Source organism: Puma concolor, chromosome E1 (genome assembly GCF_028749965.1).
Source record: "Puma concolor isolate L17-30 chromosome E1, mPumCon1.1.hap2, whole genome shotgun sequence".
Lineage (NCBI taxonomy): Eukaryota > Metazoa > Chordata > Mammalia > Carnivora > Felidae > Puma > Puma concolor.
The window spans coordinates 21,334,667-21,353,386 of NC_141680.1; the positions used below are offsets into that span (position 1 = coordinate 21,334,667).

The following is an 18,720-nucleotide window of genomic DNA, read 5'->3' on the forward strand; positions in this document are numbered from 1 at the left end:
CAGATCCGTTCAAAGAAAGCTGCATCTAAACTTAATTGAATTCCATCTCCAATGTGCTACGAGAGTTCACGGTGTAAATCAAAATTGTAGGTGATCCTATTATAAAGTAATAATACACCTTTTGGTTCATTTGTAAATTGGTAAAATTACACTAACATACTTGAACAAAATTTTCTTATGGTATTCTGATGTTTAACACATGATGGAAGGTGAATATGAAATTTGAGGCAGGACAGCTATTCATTATACCACTGTCTCCCTTTCTGAATGGGAGGAGACAGAAAGTAGGAAGGTGGGAAGAAATATAAAAGTAATTTACATACAACACCTCAAATAGCTTTTTACTATTACATGGATACTTAAAAAACACTGTTCTATTTGGCAAGAGGACAAACACAGTTTTATAAACATAGAGACGTGTGGAAACTCAAAAGTTTTTGCATTTTTTTCCAAGTCTGTTCTCAAGACTGTTTAAAAATACAAATTTAAAGGAAAAGTTTAGTAGGTTTCATCCTGTCTTAAGCAGGGGGTCTAACGGTAAGCAACAAGAGAGCCAAGTAAGTCGTGCTCTTTGGCTGTGACGTCTGGGGCCTGTGTCCTGGGGCAATCCCGCTCGCTGGTACTACCTCACTGCAACTGTTTGACTGTAACAACAGTCGATGTTCACAAAGGGCCATGGGGTGATAACAAGGTGTGACATGAAGGCAAGCCAATGGAAATAAATGTGAATGCAGGTGTTTCCATGCATGGATTTCAGAGAATATAAACCATATTAACTGGAGATAACAATGCCATTTAGATTACAGAGTAGAAATAAGAGGAGAAAGAGGAAGGAAAGAAGACAAACTAAATTTGGAAGCAAAGTCCAGCCAATTTAAGGCAAAAGTCACTGCTCCGAGTAACTTCTAAATGACACTAAACTCTCCTAGACAGATACAAACCAGAAAACCCATGTGGCATCAGCTAGAAAGTGCAAAGGTGGTAACTCAGCATTTCTGGGCACCAACAAGGCAGGCCAGCAGCTTAGAGAAGTCGCACCTATCAACCCTGAACGTGACTTGTAATCACATATCCCCAAAAGGGAAGCTAATGTTTACGTGTTGCACATACTCGAGAAGATTAAAACAAAACTCCTAAAATGGTAAGATCTGACATTGTCGCTGACACATGAAGCACATGAAGGTGCTTCCCGGAGAAGCCCACTCACATGCTTCCAGGGGATCCCCTCCCGCTGGTACTCCTCCTGCTCTTGCTTCAGAACCAGCTGGATAAAGAGCTGCTGCAGCTTCTCGTTGCAGTAATTGATGCAGAACTGCTCAAAGCTGTAGGAAGAGGAATCCATGAGGTTCAAAGAATTAGAAAATAAACAACAGAGTTTTAAGTACCTTGTCCAGTTTACCTGTTGTTGTCAAAGATTTCAAAGCCATAGATGTCCAAGACACCGATGACAGTGTTCTTCCCATGGACTGTGGTGTCATAGTTCTTAACCTCAATAATGTCATTGATGCGAGTAACAATCCAACAGAAAAGGCGTTCGTATATTGCCTGTGAGGAAAACGACATCATTAATTCTCAGTCCCCACATGGGACTGAGTCTTCTGTTTAGATTGGCGGTAAGTTTTACATTACCATCCACCTTCTCCTTACCATTCAATGTAGCTGTTGTTACTCTAAGCAGAAAAATTAGAAATGCACATCACCTGTTTAAAAACTACATGATGGGGGCACCTGGGTGGCGCAGTCGGTTGAGAGTCCGACTTCAGCTCAGGTCATGATCTCATGGTTTGTGAGTTCGAGCCCCGCATTGGGCTCTGTGCTGACAGATCAGGTCCTGGAGCTGCTTCGGATCCTGTGTCTCCCTCTCTCTCTGCTCCCCCCCTGCTCACATTCTGTCTCCCTCTCAAAAATAAATAAAGATTTAAAAAAATTAAAAAAAAAAAAAAAAAAACTACATGATGAAGGGGCACTGACCTGGCTCAGTTGGGTAAGTGTCCGACATTGGCTCAGGTCATGCTATTTTGGTTCATGGGTTGGAACCCCGCATCGGGCTCTGTGCTGACAGCTCAGACAGAGCCTGGAGCCGGCTTTGGATTCTGTGTCTCCCTCTCCCTCTGCTCTTTCCCTGCTCGCACTCTGTCTTTCTGTCTCTCTCAAAAATAAATAAAACATTAAAACAAATTTTTTCCAAATAAGAAAAACGACATGATGTATGCAACACTCAAGTAAATGGTTTGGGTTTTTTAAAGATTACTATCAGTCATTATGGCGTCCCAAAACCATTCCCAGGTGCATCTCTGTGCCCGGCTATATCAGTCATTGGCTGCCTCCCTTACAGAATTTGTTTCATTGCTTTATTGTGAGTTTCATCAAGTATTAAAAAGTGGGGAACCAGGGTGCCTGGGCAGCTTAGCTGGTTGAGTGTCCAACTCTTGACTTTGGCTCAGATCATGATCCCAGGGTCGTGGGATCGAGCCCTGTGTTGGAATCCACACTGAGAATGGAGTCTGCTTAAGAATCTCTCTCTCTCTCTACCTTTCTCCCCTGCTCGTGTGTGCTCGCTCTCTAAAATTAAAAAAAAACAAACAAAAACACGGGGAACCAATGAGTTAATATCTATGTCCCAGTAGAGCCCTATGGATTCTAAAAATATAAACACTGATTTATAATGCTACATAAAGATCTGGACCAAAGACCATAGTTTGAAGTCCTTAAGAATGAAACACATATCCAATACCCAAGGACACTCACACAAAGACACCCGTGGACAGACGCACCACACACTCACACACACACACGTGCTGATACAAACACGCTCTGCGGTGCCACATCTTTAGCACACTCATCGTCAACAGCTCCCTCCAGCTACACTGTCTCCACCTGCACTCATCTACACAAACTGCCTCCAGTTTTCACCTCCCCTTTGCTCTTTGATCCACTCTAGGCTCTGCTTACCTCCCACCGCTCCCCTGAAATGGTTCATCAAGGACCCCAAGCACCTCAGTGTAGGCACTTTCTTGTGCTTCTATATGGACATCTTAGACGCTCAGTCTCACTCCACCTGGTTTCCCACCCTTTTCTGGAAACACTCTCCTCTCTGGGATTCGTGATATGTCACTACCTTAATTTTACTCTCATTTCACTGGCTGCTCCTTCTTGGTGACCTCTGATAGGGTCTCCCTTAACTGGCCTCAGTCCTCTTCACTCTCTTAACACCTCCTGAGTCATCTCCTTAGATATTACACAGTAGGAACATAATAATAGCGATATGTAATAGTAATATTCCCCCAACGCAGATCTCTCCTCCAAGCGCCAGATTCCTGTGCTTGCCAGCATACCTGACAACATGCCTAGAGGTCTCGCGGCCGTCACAGACACACGTACCGCTAGGCTCCTGATCTTCCCATCTCCGACAACTGTTCATACTCTACTTCTAACCAAGAACAAATGACACCAGAGATTTAGGAATTTAGTCATTCATCCATTCAACAGATATTTGCTGAGTACTTACTATACGCAGGTTGTTGGAGACACAGTACTAAACAAACATAAACACAGTCTCAATCTCCAAGGAGCATAGGGAGTAGAATGAAGGAAAGAATTTCTCTCTCTCTCTCTCTCTCTCTCTCTCTCTCAAGGTGAGTTGCGTGGGATCTGAGGATAATTTAACCTGTTCAGAGTTCGGAGGCCAGGGAAAGCTTCTCTGAGAAAGTGGGCTGAGACCAGAAGGATGAGTAAGAGTTGGCCGGGAAAGAGGGGGAGAGAAAAGCAATCCAAGCAGAGGCAACAGCATGTGCCGAGGCCCTACAGCTGGAAGGCCAAAGGGATAACGACAAGCTGCAATTCCTGAGCACTGGAATGAAGAAAGGAGGCTGGAGTGTGGTGTGGAAGGAAGCAGGAGACGTAGGCTGAAGCCAGACTACATTAGGAATAACCCTTGATTTTATCATTCCCCAGACAAACAGGGGCTGTGGATTTCACATCCCAAATACGGTCTGTCTCAAATCATCCTCTTTTCCCCATTTCTACACTACTTGCCATGGTCTCTCTCCTGGATGCTGAACTATCTCCGTAACGGTCTCCTCACTGCCACCCCCAGCCCCCATAAGATTCACCATGCTCAAGCCAGAGCCACTGTTTTAAACACGCAGACTTGCTGTCACTGCCTCTGCTTAGAATCTCCCACTCTTCACTGTACTCGGATAAATCCAAATTCCTCTTGAGACTAAAAACCAAGCCTGAGACTTCTACAGGTAAAAACAGAATATGCGGCAACCTAACCAACCAGCAAAAAGACCGAGAAAACAAGGAAATGTAAACTTGGGGACACAAAACATGTGCCATGCAGATAACAGATAAAGAGTTAAAGTTAGAAGCTCTTACAAACTGGCAATAAAATGAGAGCGGCCTTGAAGAAAAACGTACAAAGGACATTACCAGGAAATTCTCAGAATGGATTTAAATACCTTACAAAAAGATATGGCAAGACGCTCAGATACACTAGCAATGAAAATTAAAGTAATAATCAAGTATTACCGTCCACCCATAAACTCAGTAAATTTAAAGTTTAAAATCAGTGTGTCCCGAGCTCTGGTGAGCTCCCTCCTGGGAGTTTGTCCAACGGAAATAAAAGTGCTGGTGTGGAGGGATACACACACACGGATCTGGCAGCATTATCTGTCGTGGCAGAAAAAGGAAACAAGGTGAATGACTTAGGAGGAGGATGGCTAATAAATCATGGTGCCATCACCACACAGACATTAAAGACAAGGGATGAGAACTCCATCGGGGAACCTGAGGTGGTCTTCATCAAACACTGGCAGAGCAAAGCAAAATGCAGGACGAGGAGAGGGCCCATCATTAGCTTCCCAGTCAGTGAGCTGCACTTTCCTCAGAATGTGTCCTGAGAATGACGCTCGCAGTCAGGGGGTTTTATGGAGACTGTGATGGCCCCAAACATCATGGTTTCTAAAAGCCTTAACCCACTTTCTAGGAACGTCTGGATACATCCTCACAGAAGTAGCGAGAGGGGTGGGTGGACAGGAGACCAAGAAGGTAACAAAGAAGCCACTGCTGCAGCCTTGGTAAAGGTCTGTCGACACCAGGCCCGTGAGAGTGTCAGTTAAAATCCCACCTTGGCAAAGGCGTCCCTTCCATAGCTAGCTTCTTGCTCCGTGTGCTGCTTGTCGATGATGTCGCGACCTGTGGCCACCGTCCGGTAGAGAAGGGCTTTCTCAACCATGTCCGTCTTGGTGGAGAGCAATTCTGCTATGATAGAGACAACCTTGCCATTGTCAATGAGAGGTGTGTCACCGTCCACCACGAATTTTAAATTTCCCTAAAGCAGGGTGAAGAAAAACAAGACGCACCATTTCCAGCCAGATTCTGAAACATTACGTCCGGGATCTATTGGCCAACTTAAGATAAAATTCAATGTGACCTTGTTTGTAGCACAGATTTCCTACACACATCACGTTTATATAAAAATCTAGTGCACTGCCCATCTCTCTTCTCCAGACACCCATCTATCTTTTCATCTGCAGTGTTTGTTTCTGATGGACAGAGGTTTTACATTTTTATGTGGTCACATCTATGAATCTCTTGCTTTACGGTTTCCCTTACTCTGTGTCATACTTAGACCATTCCCACTCCAAAGATTTTATGAATATTTAATATTTTCTTCTAATACACCGCTTTCCCCCTTACGTTTAAGCTTCTAACTCACTTAGCATTTATGTCGCTGTGTAGTGCAAAGAATCTAACGTTATTTTTTCAGAAGGTTAGTTAGTTGCTCCAATATTATTTATTGAACAAACGGTCAAACTTTTTCTCCTGATTTAAAATGTCACCTGTAGTATATATTAAATTCCCCCCCTTCCAACTTTGTGAGTCCGTCTATATTTTATTTATTCAATAAGCAATAAATACTTACTAACCACCTACCAACTGTCCGGCACATGAACCAATCTGTTGATTAATCTGATGATATATTTTGCAACAAGTTGTAAAGCACTGTCATTTTTACTATCATTTTAAATCTGGTAGAATTCGTCACGTTCCGGGGCGCCTGGGTGGCGCAGTCGGTTAAGCGTCCGACTTCAGCCAGGTCACGATCTCGCGGTCCGTGAGTTCGAGCCCCGCGTCAGGCTCTGGGCTGATGGCTCAGAGCCTGGAGCCTGTTTCCGATTCTGTGTCTCCCTCTCTCTCTGCCCCTCCCCCGTTCATGCTCTGTCTCTCTCTGTCCCAAAAATAAATAAACGTTGAAAAAAAAAAAAAATTAAAAAAAAAAAAAAAGAATTCATCACGTTCCCTCCCCCCCCCCCCACTACTCTTCTTTAGTACATTTATTTGATCTTCTTACATGTTCGTTGTTCCAGGTAAATTCTAGAGTCGTTATGTCAACTTAAAAATAAAATTCCTGTTTGGCTTCTGAAGGATAATGTTGCACCTTATTTATAAACTGATTGAAAGAATGGGACGATTAATAATGTTAAAGTCTTCCTAGTTAGGGACATTTCTTTAAGAGAACAGTTACATTACCCTACAATACTTTTTATATAGGTCCCGCACATTTCACTAGAAGTTAAATCTTGCCACGTTAAAGTAAAAGGTGACTTTTATTCCAGATTTGAACTCACGTTGTCCCTCATTTTTTCTAAGGTTCCATGTTCATTATGTTTTCAACATCTATAATTACACAAATGGTAACGAAAGACATCTGACAAGCACACCCCCGTGTCCTCTGAGTTTGCTGTGGTATCGGAGAAAATGACTGACCCGTGAGCTGGCCAACCTGGTCTGCAGTGTCGGCCACCGTGACCTGGCTATGCCTTTGACCCAGTCATGCCACCCTGTTAGGGCTCACTTCCCAACATGAAAAGTGAGATGGTCAAAATTCCAGTGCTGATAATTGATGATTCTACGTCTCAAGTGCTTTTAGAAATGTATTCTGTTCAGAAGTGTTTAGCTTATACCACTGGTAGTCACGTGGTTACTGAATACCTGAATCCTCGGAATTAAACGCTTGAAAATCTGATGGACCAGTAAGACAACTAACTACAGCTAAGTTTTAAAACCTATAGTGCTCAGAAAATCCTTCATAATGTTATAAAATGATGGAGAGAACCACAGATACAGCAATTTCTTCAAAACGGAGAGAAATTTTCTTCATGTAAATTACTTTTGAAAGCTACAGGGGAAATTCAAAGTCTCCCGAAAGAGCCTCCTGTCTCCACAGGGAAGCAACATATTCTGAAAGGCGTCCCTACTCACCAGGTGAAGAATAGCAGCCAAAATTTTATACACCGTTTGAATCTCCTCAGGTTTGAAGCCAATTACTTTCATGGCTTCAGCTACTACTTTGAATTCTGCAGCATCGTTGATGGAAGACTGGGAATGAAAACAGAGAACTTAAGTCACCGACATTTCAGACGAACGTGAACATCTACCAATTATGAGAATACGTTCAGGTTTAGCCAAGGTCTTGAGGCTGTTGTAGCAATTCACCAAGTACCTCAAGAAAATGAAAATTATTTCAGGGGCAGAAACATCACTCAGCACACATAATGTCCATCTGTGTGCGAGATGGCCACCATCAGGCAAAATAAGCATCACATACTTGTCTGGAACCTTCAGTGAGGGAGCAAGTCCTGAGCTGCCTCACAGAAGCTGACTGCCACTCGGTCACAAGTGAAGAAAACATGAGATGTGGAATCACAAATGGAAATACCAGCTGTGGGAGCCTCTGAGACACACATCTGGCTGTTGTTGCCGGTGGCTTTTTCCCCCTAGAATTAGCCTTCTTGTACAGGCTGGGAATAACACTCTCTCTCTTGAACAGTCAGGCTTTTTATTTCACAGGTGGAGAAAAGCAGGCCCCCCCCAAAGCAAACCGGCCTGCCTCAATCGTTCAGCTGGCTATTGAATATTCTGGGATCACAACCACTTTTTCACAAGCATGCAGCGCATCAGATCTACCTGATTTGGGGGGTTGCTATAGACTGGATGTTTGTATCCCTCCAAAATTCCTATGCTGAAATCATGACCCCCTGCCCTCCTAAAGGTGATGGAATTAGGAAGTAGGACCTTTGGGAGGTAATTAGGTCACAAGGGTGGAGCCCTCAAGAAGTGGGATCGGTGCCATTACAAGAGGCCCCAGAGATTCCTCATCCCTTCTGCCCTGTGAGGACACAGAGAAGGCTCCACCTATAAACCAGGAAGGAGGCCCTCACCAAATCCGCAGGTGCCTTTATCTTGGACTTCCCAGCCTCTAGAACAGTGAGAAATAAAGTTGTATAAAAGCTACCCAATTTTTGGCACTTTTGTTGTAGCGGCCCAATCAGAATAAGACAGGGGTTCAAAGACAAATCACCAGCCTCGAGGAGCTGCAGCCATCAGGCTGGAAATACAAACATGTCTACAGAAATTCACAGTGAAGTGATGGTCAGCTGCCCATCTCCAAAGTCTTCCCAAAGCAGCAGCTCCAGAGGGCCTGAGCCCAACTGGTCCTCTCCTGGGTGAATTTCTCCTCTGGCCGGGACATCAAGGAGCTGGCCTAATGCTCATCTCGTGAGGAGGGACACGGGAAGGGGTCTCTGAGTACATGTTCCTCTAGTACCCAGGATGCAGCCAGGCAAGTTCCTCCACCTCCTGGTTCTCTGACCTTGGGCAAGATACTCAACTTCATCTAGTCTCAATTTCCTCATGGGTGAAATGTGCATAATAACGCGTTTCTCACAGGGTTGCCGTAAGAACTGAATGAGAATTACGTGAGATGCCTCCTTAGTTGCTAGCACATAAAAAGCACTTGACAAGTATCAGATGTTAGTATTATTAGAAGCTGCAACTGTGCTGGAATTGCATAGAAACTAGGGGGGAAAATGTCCTACTTGGGGAAGTGTGGGCTGCTAGAACCCTGATCTGTTCACCTCTCTCCAAGTGCACGTGTCCTTCAGGACTGGTGCTCCCCCAGCCTCCAGGGGTAAATCTTCACTGGTGTAAACTAATCACAGTGATCCTGTTCCTCTGACCAGGTGACTGCGCAGCCATGGGACTGTGATGCTATTCTGGTCAGTAAGAAAGACATGAGGTTTCCCTAGCTAAAACGGGACATAAGCCAGGAATGTTTCCTCTGCCTGTGACTCCTGGAACTGCTGCTGCCACTTTGGGACTGTGAGGAAGATCAGCCTAAGCATACAAACCAAATCCAGTGAAGTGGGGGAGTTTTAAGGTGAAGAAACAAACAACATCTTGATCCCCACCAAAGCTGTGAAGGCATTAAATTAACCAACTCCAGAACTGTCACATCTCAGGGTTTCTTGTTATGTGAGATAATTAAGTTCCTGATTGTTTTTGGAGACTTTCAATTGAGTTTTATCTTCCCTTTAACCCAAAGTATCTTCAATATACATGATTCCTATATTTTAGGGTAGTTAAGTAAAATTGTGACACAGAGTATAATACTTTATAATTACTAAAATCATGCTATTAACTTATATTTGTTAATGGGAAGATATTAATGATTATGATTTAATAAAAGCAAGCTTATTTAATCAGAGTTTATTGCATGATTCCATTCATAAATATATATACACAGGGGTGCCTGGGTGCCTGGGTGCCTGGGTCAGTGAAGCATGTGACTCTTGTTCTCCGGGTGATGATTTCAAGCCCGTGTTGGATGTAAGGATTACTTAAAAATAAAATCTTTAGAAAAAGAAGAGAAAAGAAAGGAAAAGAAAAGAATATACATAAACCATTATCAATAACTATCTCTGGATGGTAAGCTTTAGTTATTATTTAGTTTAGTTATTATTTATTTTTATTTTCTGCCGGTGCTTCGTTTTTTAGGTTTTGACTATGATCACACATTATGTCTTTGTTTCTGTTAGGATGCAAAAGGAAGGCAGAGAAAAGAGGACTGGGAAACTCTTGGAAAAGGGAACCCAAGCTACATTTAGCTTAGAGCAAAGGCTTTCTGTGGGGGTGCCACATGACCGGGTCCAAAGTAATTTGGTCAATAAGACAATTTGATTAAAGAGGAACATTTCTGGTCACTGGCTTTTTCCTTTTTTTAATGTTTATTTCGAGAAAGAAAGAGCACAAGTGGGGGAAGGGCAGAGAGAGAATCCCAAGCAGGCTCTGAGCTGTCAGCGCAGAGCCCCATACAGGGCTCAAACTCAGGAACCACGAGACCATGACCTGAGCTGAAACCAAGAGTTGGACGTGTAATCGACTGAAACCCCAGGAGCCCCTCTGGTCACGGGCTTTTTAAGTGCCGGTTTCATAATCCCCTTCTGGTCTTTGAGGGCCGCTCACCTACTCTCAGAAAGCTCAAAGCTCGAATGTTGCCCTCTATTGTCTTGTTTTCAATTAACTTTCACCCAAACATCCTACTCTGAGATGACTGTAAAAGCAAACAAAACAAAACAACTAGGCAACTTGAATGTCAAACAATGGAAAATTAATCGTGAAAGCCTAAATATCATTTCTTTCCATGCATGGCAATAAAAATATGGCTAAATCAGCAATGCAGGTATAATTTGCTTCAGATGAATAATAATAATAATAAAAAAAAACCAAACACCTCCCACACCTTGGATCCTTTCCTTTCATAAATTCTTTTATTTTTCCTCTGACTACAAAAGCAATATATTTTTTATTATAGAAGAAATTTAAGATATGAAAGAGTACAAGAACATGTACTTGTAACCTCATCCAACCTGAATCAGTAATTAAAACCTTGGTCTATTTCCCTCCATAGCTCACTTTATGTATTTATACACCTTTCCCCTAACAAAACAGGATAATATTGTAATTACCATTTGATAACCCACCATCAACAAACTACTATGTTATTAGGATTAGTTGTAAAGTGACCAGCAGGAAACTAATTAGAAATAAAAAAGGAGAAAAGCATCTGATATGTGAGTGCAAAGGACCCGCATACAAACGAAGAGGAAAAAAGTGGAAAATTTTGGAGGCTGAATAGAAATGTTCCAGGGGTCACAAAACTATGTATACGTTAAAATCAATACTTGAAATAATAGTGAATGGAGATCTTTGATTCTCATTTTCAACCAAAGTGCTTTTAATGTTCCTTCTGTCTTCCCAACTCGCCTGTGGCCAAATCATACGGTATCTTCTTTTGAGGTGGATTTCCTTGTCCTATCAATCTTTTTATAGTGTCAAAAGGAATAGGGTTAAAAGTCCAAAGAAAACACAAGATCACAAGACAGAAACTTCTTTCCCATCAGATGGTGATGAAATACAGAAATGGTTGTTGAGTGAAGTTGCTGACCAACAACGTAGTGAATCTCTGTCCGCGAGAATTTAAAAACCAGAAGAAGAAAAGAGTCACTCATTTGCTTAAAGGCATCAGGCTGGACTAGACTTTTACTTAATGTCCCCTCTGATTCTTTGATTCTACAACTCAGAGAAGAAGCCCTTACCTTTAACTGAGCTCCTACGCGGATATAGTTGTAAGATGACAGGGATTTCTGGAGATGTAGAGAGCGTAGTATCTGATCTGAACCTCCTTGGAGTAGCTGAAAAAAATATTTAATTAGAAATAAATTGGTAAGATACATACACAACCAATTACAGCAAACATTCTGACAATGGTAATCTTGTTTTTACTATGGTCATTTGTCAAACAGGTGCCTGTGGGTTGTGATGCACACTTGCTAAACAGCCTCATTATCTAGACAGGATCGGGTTGCGTTTCAGAATTCAGAAAAAGTCAATATTGCCACAGAAGTAAGAGGCATCAGCAGACAGTCACATGCTGAACCACACTGGAAACACACAGCCTCTCCTCATCAATCTCTGTATCCAAGGCAGGAGCACCACCGGATAAATAACCATGGCTGCAGTGTTGAACAAAGACCAATTTTAACACTTTCATCCGGTGGGAAAAATACTGGGGAGAAGTTATGGGTTCTGGAAATAAAAGAACTCTTCTACATTTGGTAGAAAAATAGTTGAATGAAAACATGGTGAATCGTCAACAAAAACACAAGCACAATATGGGTAGCTTTTCTATACAGAACATGCCTTTGGAAGGCAGCGTGTTTAAACTCTCTACACTAAACTGTATGCTTTGTTTTACTTAAAAGGTATAATTATCAGATTTTGAAAAGTGATCTTTTAAACTAAATACACCAGAATTTGTACATACGAACGAACACCCTTAAAGCAGTTCCTAGAAGAAACTGAACTCCGCTGAATTGTATTCAACTTCAACTGTCACCGTTCAATTACCTGCAGAGACAGTTTCCACAGGGAAATCAATCTTACTGATTTATAGTTTCTCTTTGTACAAATCCCAAACAGCACTGCTTCATTGGATCACCCGCTTTATTTATTAGCACTGGTTTATATTACTTTTGGCTTTAAAAACTGTAATAATGTATCATACTTGTTCTCTGAACATGAAGGCCTGCTAACAGAAAGGCTATTTTATTTATTTATTTATTTATTTTTTTCAACGTTTATTTATTTTTGGGACAGAGAGAGACAGAGCATGAACGGGGGAGGAGCAGAGAGAGAGGGAGACACAGAATCGGAAACAGGCTCCAGGCTCTGAGCCATCAGCCCAGAGCCTGATGCGGGGCTCGAACTCACGGACCGCGAGATCGTGACCTGGCTGAAGTCGGACGCTTAACCGACTGCGCCACCCAGGCGCCCCCAGAAAGGCTATTTTAAAAGATCTTGCCTTAAACTCTAAAAGCATTCTCAAAAGACGTATTAGATTTTTTTCCTAAGCAATCACAGCTTTGATGGGATAAAGAAGACAATCCTCCCTTGTGTTCATAATCATTTTAAGTAATCATCTTGCTTTATAGCCTCCATGAGCAAAATAAAACTGAAGTTGTATTGCTATCCGTGGGGCTCCCAAATATGGGAACAACAGCTTCTATCAAAAATAAAACACAATTAATTTAACATATTCGGAACTTACCACTTCAAAAGCCTTTATAGATATTAAACTATTCTCTACATTGCAAAGAAATGTGATGCTCAACCAAGGTAGTCAGTCATGTGACTACTTCTTCATAACAATCACGCTCATCACATCTCAGAAGCAGCATATGGGTTGGGGGGGTGGGGTGCACGTGTGCACATGTGTAATGTGTTGTGGGCCAACGGAGGCAATGGAGGCCCAGGACAGGGCAGAGCCCGGATATAGAATATTCATCCCTGGTACAACTGGGCAAATGATCGATTACCTGCACGACAGCAAATACTAACCTGATAGAAAGAATGAAAGCTTCTTTCTCCTGGCTGTTGCACAATCACTCGAGACTAAAAAACACCACATGAAATCGTTAATCTGAGAACGCACCTCAAGGTCAAAAAGCCACAATTCTCAGGAAATCGTATACCAACAGTGCATTTAAATGTCCTAACAGACCCCATGGATTACCCACCTAAAACTAGGCCTCCTCTGTGCAATTTTTAATATTCTTTTTACTGCTTAAAACAGAGTTCCCTAAACTTTCTGAAAATGAAACTTTTTTTTTTTTTAACCCGGAGCCTAAAGATGGAATTTTTGGGGGAAGGAGGATTGGAAGTAGGAAAACAGGAAGGAATGTTTCGGGAGTAATATTCACAACAGTGCCTTCCCCCAGGGTCTGCCAGGCATTTCAGAGCAATGCCTTATATCTTGTAGGAAAATCAGTTGAGCAAGATCAGTCTGTAAAGGCCCCTGCCTTAGATGGCTCCCAAAAGGCTGCTCTGAGAGGGCTCAAAATGTATGTTCATTCAAAGGGGTCCTTTTGATTGACTAGGTACATAAAGTGAAGCCCTAAAACATTTTGGAAAAAGAGTGATAATACCTGGGATTTCCAGTCCTTTTGTAACTGACACTGACAAAAACACTTATTTCCTTACCAGTCTGACTTCAATTTAACAAAAAAAATAGATGATACTGGGGCACCTAGGTGGGTCAGTTGGCTGAATGTCTGACTCGTGATTTTGGCTCAGGTTGTGATCTCACACTCGTGGAACTGAGTCTCGGGTCGGGCTTCATGCTGAGTGTGGAGACTGCTTGGGATTCTCTTCCTCTCTCTTTGTCCCCCCCCCCCCCCCCATGCTGTATCTTTCAAAATAAATAAATAAACTTAAAAATTAGATTATACTGCATTACACTGCCATAAAGGATGCTACGAATAGAAACCAGAAGAAAATGAGATTCAAATTAATATAGATGGGAATATCAAATCAATATGTTGTATACCTTAAACATACACAATGTGAAAGGTCAATTATATCTCAGTTATAAAAGATTGTTGTACGGGCATGATTCTGTGAGAAGAGTGTAATTTCAGAAACTGGACCCACTAGCTGTCCTGTGGTGCACTAAGGAAAACAACAAGATGACACATGGGAGATGGTGGTGTCACCAGAGTGGAACTGATTAGTCCTGGCTTGGTCTTTGGCCAGACCTCACCCGGAGGGTGGCACATACTCGAATGCCACTCCCGCCCCCACCACAAACGCCCCTAAATCCTTATCTACAAAGCTCGAGCCTTTCCCAACCTGATATCCTAAGAACTAATAAGAACACAAAAGGAGAATATCTTGTCATGAAAGCTGACTGAGAAGCACGAAGGGAGGCACAGTAGGATTAAAAGCTACTTTGAAGTCATTCTAGAAATTGTATAAGCACTATTAGGTTTAAACAAAATTCAGCACCCGAAAACATTACCCTCAGAAGTTAAACACATTTTACCTTCTCCAATAAGTAGTTATTGATATGTCCACCAATAGGATCCCCCTTGAAATCAAAGTTGATATCCATGTATTTTCCAAACCTGCTTGAGTTGTCGTTACGGTTGGTTTTGGCATTTCCAAAAGCTTCCAAAACGCAGTTGGACTTGAGCAACATATTCTTCACTCTTGAACACAGATAAATGAAAGTCCTTATAGAGAGTTTTCCAGGCCGAGCCTTTTAGAAAACTAGATTTTGTTAAAGCACATCCAAAGGTTCATACGAAGATGCTGACAGCAGCATTATTTGCGACAGTAAAACAAACCAGTCAACCTTAACTGCCCACCAACAGGGTTGGGTAAAAGTTACTGTTTTCCTACTACAGTGTGAACTGATGGAGACAGATGTCCACAGAACATATTAATGAATGAGAAATTAAGTTGCAAAATAATATGTGTGGCAGGGACTGTGCGTGTGTATGCGTGAGTGTATGTGTATATGCACATACGTTAGTCGATGCTTAAAAAGCTGGAGGGAAGAGTACACTTCACTATAGTTTCCTAGGTTGACAGGGGAGGAGTTTGCAGAGTGGGATTTCAGGGACCTTCCACCTGGGACAAAAGACTATAATTTTTAGTTTAAGTGAACATGTTTTATTTGTATAAAGAAAAATCTTTAAAAAAAGATATGTTCTCAGGGCTCCTGGGTGGCTCAGTCGGTTAAGCATCCGACTTCGGCTCAGGTCATGATCTCACGGTCTGTGAGTTCGAGCCCCGCGTCGGGCTCTGTGCTGACAGCTCAGAGCCTGGAGCCTGTTTCGGATTCTGTGTCTCCCTCTCTCTCTGCCCCTCCCCTGCTCATGCTCTATCTCTCTCTCTCTCAAAAATAAATAAAAACATGAAAAAAAAATTAAAAAAAAAAGATATGTTCTCAAGAGAAAGAATGGGTGACACAGAAAATGATAAAATTTTTAAAAGTACTTGTTTGTAAAGCCTAAAACACTGAAATTTATTGCATTTAGTTATACATTATAAAGACGGTCTTTATTAGTTTAGAAATCGCTCATTTTGTTTGAATGAAATCTCTCCATTGTATCAGTTACTTAATTCATTCTTTATTCAATGAATGCTAACTTTCTAGGAAGCAGTGTCTCCCAGTGGATACTTTTTAACTTCATGCTAGACCTTAAGTCTTTGTTTTTATTTCACCGACAGAATTCCTCTTTTACCGGCACACAAGCATGCCTGCTATAGAAATAACTGTGGCCGCTGAAATAACCGAATGCAGCCAACCCACTACCACCGTAAGTGACCCCACAACCTCCTCTCTCTCTCTCTACACACACACACACACACACACACACACACACACACACCACAACACACAGAAGTATACGTTTAAAATGTGGGGAGGGGCGATTCCACGCTTATGGTAAACAAAGGCAACTATCTTTGTGTTTGTTAGAGACAGAGAGGGCGACAGAGGATCCAAAGCAGGCTCTGCTGACTGTACAGAGCCCAATGTGGGGTTTGAACTCACAAACGTTGAGATCATGACCAACTGAGCCACCCAGGAGCCACACGGCAATTATCTTTAAAACTCTGGTGAGATATGCTCATGAAAGACTAGTAAATCTACAAATGCCTTACTCTACTATACCAACTGAGTTTAAAAACAAAATGAAGTTAGTTCCCAGCCAGTCATTCTCCTGAGCTGCCATGGAAATTAAGATAACTTACATCCTTATCCTTGTTAAGAGGAGATTGCCAAGTCCGAATGATAAGTGGGATGTGTCACAATTAAGAAAAATGTCTCCTTGGGGCGCCTGGGTGGCTCAGTGGGTTAAATGTCCAACTTCAGCTCAGGCCATGATCTCACGGTTCGTGAGTTCGAACCCATGGTTCGTGGGTTCATGGACTCTATGCTGACAGCATGGAGCCTGACCGGAATTCTCTCTCTCCCTCTCTCTCTGGCCTTTCCCCATTTGCACTCTTTCTCAAAAATAAACATAAAAAAAAAAGAAAAGAAAAAAAAAGAAAAGAAAAGAAAAAAGAAAAAAAAAATGGGGCGCCTGGGTGGCTCAGTCAGTTAGGCATCCAACTTTAGCTCAGGTCATGATCTCAGGGTTTACAAGTTCGAGCCCTGCATCGGGCTCTCTGACAGCTCAGAGCCTGGAGCCTGCTTCGGATTCTGTGTCTCCCTCTCTCTCTGCCCCTCCTCTACTCGTGCTCTGTCTCTGTCTCTCTCAAAAATAAATAAATGTTTAAAAAAAAGAAAGAAAGAAAGAAAATGAAGCTCCAATCAGCATGTCTCCCCATTTTTATTCCGCCCTTACCTTTCAACCTCTGCTCTCTGACTGGGGTTGGTGATGGCCGCGATGTACTGCATAATGTACTTACTGGCTTCAGTCTTACCAGCTCCACTCTCCCCTGGTGGAAGAATTGTGCAAGGCTTAACACTGTAACTTAAACCAAGAGGAAGCTAGTTTTTACTAGAATAATTGCAAATTCTGATGTTAGTTACTTAAAATTCTTTACGTTTCATTGTTTGATTTTATGAGTTATTTCCTCCTATCTTGATATGGTATAGGTTCTAACAGATCTGAAAATGTTGGAAAAAAAAAAAGTAAAACTACTAAAGAAGTAAAATAACAAGTAGATTACAAATTAAGATTTAGCACAAAAATATCAAGAGATAAACTGTGGTAAACAAATTCCTTAGACCAAAGTCTTTGTACTTGGCTGTGACTCTTGAGTATAGCAGAAAAGCAACAAGCTAGTGCCTCAAACAGTGGCCATGGCTAAATTCATAAAACCTTCTTCTCTATAGCAAATTTCTTTTAATCGTCATGAGGATGAAATAATTCCTCCAGAAAATTAAAGTTAGAGTAATTTTGGTGAAAACAAAGCAAAACAAAACAGCAGGCTCCAGACACAGTGTCACAGAGAGAGCATGACAGGTGGTGTAATGTGGGAAGAAGGGATCAATTTAGAATGAGCTACCCAATTGTTAAATGTACATGCCTCCTGACTCAAGAATTCCACCTGCAGAAATTTATACTACAGAAATACTAAAAATATGAATATAATCAAATAATAATAATAATCTTCAAAGGTTTAAGGAGTATTTCTGCAGACTATACTATGTATCACAGCTAAAGTCTGAAAATAAAATGCCTGTCAGTAGAGGACCAGGCAAATAAATGATTCCACTATTCAATGGAATCCTACACAACTGTTGAGAACCCCCTGCTTCCGTAGAGGTATGTATGCTAAGGAAAAGTGCCCACTCTGTGTTGTTAAATGGAAAAACACATGTAATAGCGTTTATAACGTAATTCTGTAATATGTTTATAATACAATTTCATATGCATGTGTGACTCTATGTATAATATACAGAAAAAAATGTATAAAAGCACCAACACTAAATTAACAGCTGTTACTGCTGAAGTTTTGGGGGTAACAGGTTATTCAGAGGGAAGGGGCTTTTGCTCTTAAACACTTACATGATTGTTTGCTCCCTTCTTTCTTTTATAATCAGGCAATATTGCTTTCATCATTTAATATAACATAGTCCTAGGATATAATTCTCCAGCATTAAGTTACATAACTCCTCTGACCCTTAATATTCTCACCTATGAAGTAGAAACACAACTGTCCTACCACCCAACAGTTTTGATAACCAAAATGGAATGAAGATCAAAAAAGTAGTTTTAAAGTATAAAGCCCCTAATGCAGATGTGAGGTATTATTAGCACCAAAATAAATTCCCACACTTTGGGAGAGGCCATCCTGGGTCAGCGGGCAGATACTTTCCCTGTCCTCAATTTACTACGCAAGATTCCTCGAAGAGCTCAGCTTTACTCGGAGGGGTCAGTTCCAGCTCTCGGGCACACAGAGTCTATCACCTGTCTCTCTGCTCTTCAGGCTTTAGAGCTCCAGCCTCTGGCTCTGAGAGCCCATCCCTGGTTCCCATGCCTGTATGGTCCCTTTCACCAATCCGACTTTGAGTTC

General features: G+C 41.8%; 1 protein-coding gene across 2 annotated transcripts in view; it reads right to left on the reverse strand.

Annotated features, from left to right (window-relative positions):
• The window catches only part of MYO1D (myosin ID), a 361,575-nt gene that overhangs the window by 247,586 nt on the left and 95,269 nt on the right, over positions 1 to 18,720 (reverse strand). For both annotated transcript variants that reach the window (XM_086686602.1, XM_086686605.1), the window contains exons 3-10: positions 17,043 to 17,136; positions 14,729 to 14,894; positions 13,246 to 13,299; positions 11,445 to 11,540; positions 7,270 to 7,386; positions 5,132 to 5,335; positions 1,400 to 1,545; positions 1,208 to 1,322 (exon numbers count right to left, since the gene is read on the reverse strand). In XM_086686602.1, the coding sequence (XP_086542728.1) occupies positions 1,208 to 1,322; positions 1,400 to 1,545; positions 5,132 to 5,335; positions 7,270 to 7,386; positions 11,445 to 11,540; positions 13,246 to 13,299; positions 14,729 to 14,894; positions 17,043 to 17,136 (992 nt within the window). The remainder of the gene's footprint in view (positions 1 to 1,207; positions 1,323 to 1,399; positions 1,546 to 5,131; positions 5,336 to 7,269; positions 7,387 to 11,444; positions 11,541 to 13,245; positions 13,300 to 14,728; positions 14,895 to 17,042; positions 17,137 to 18,720) is intronic.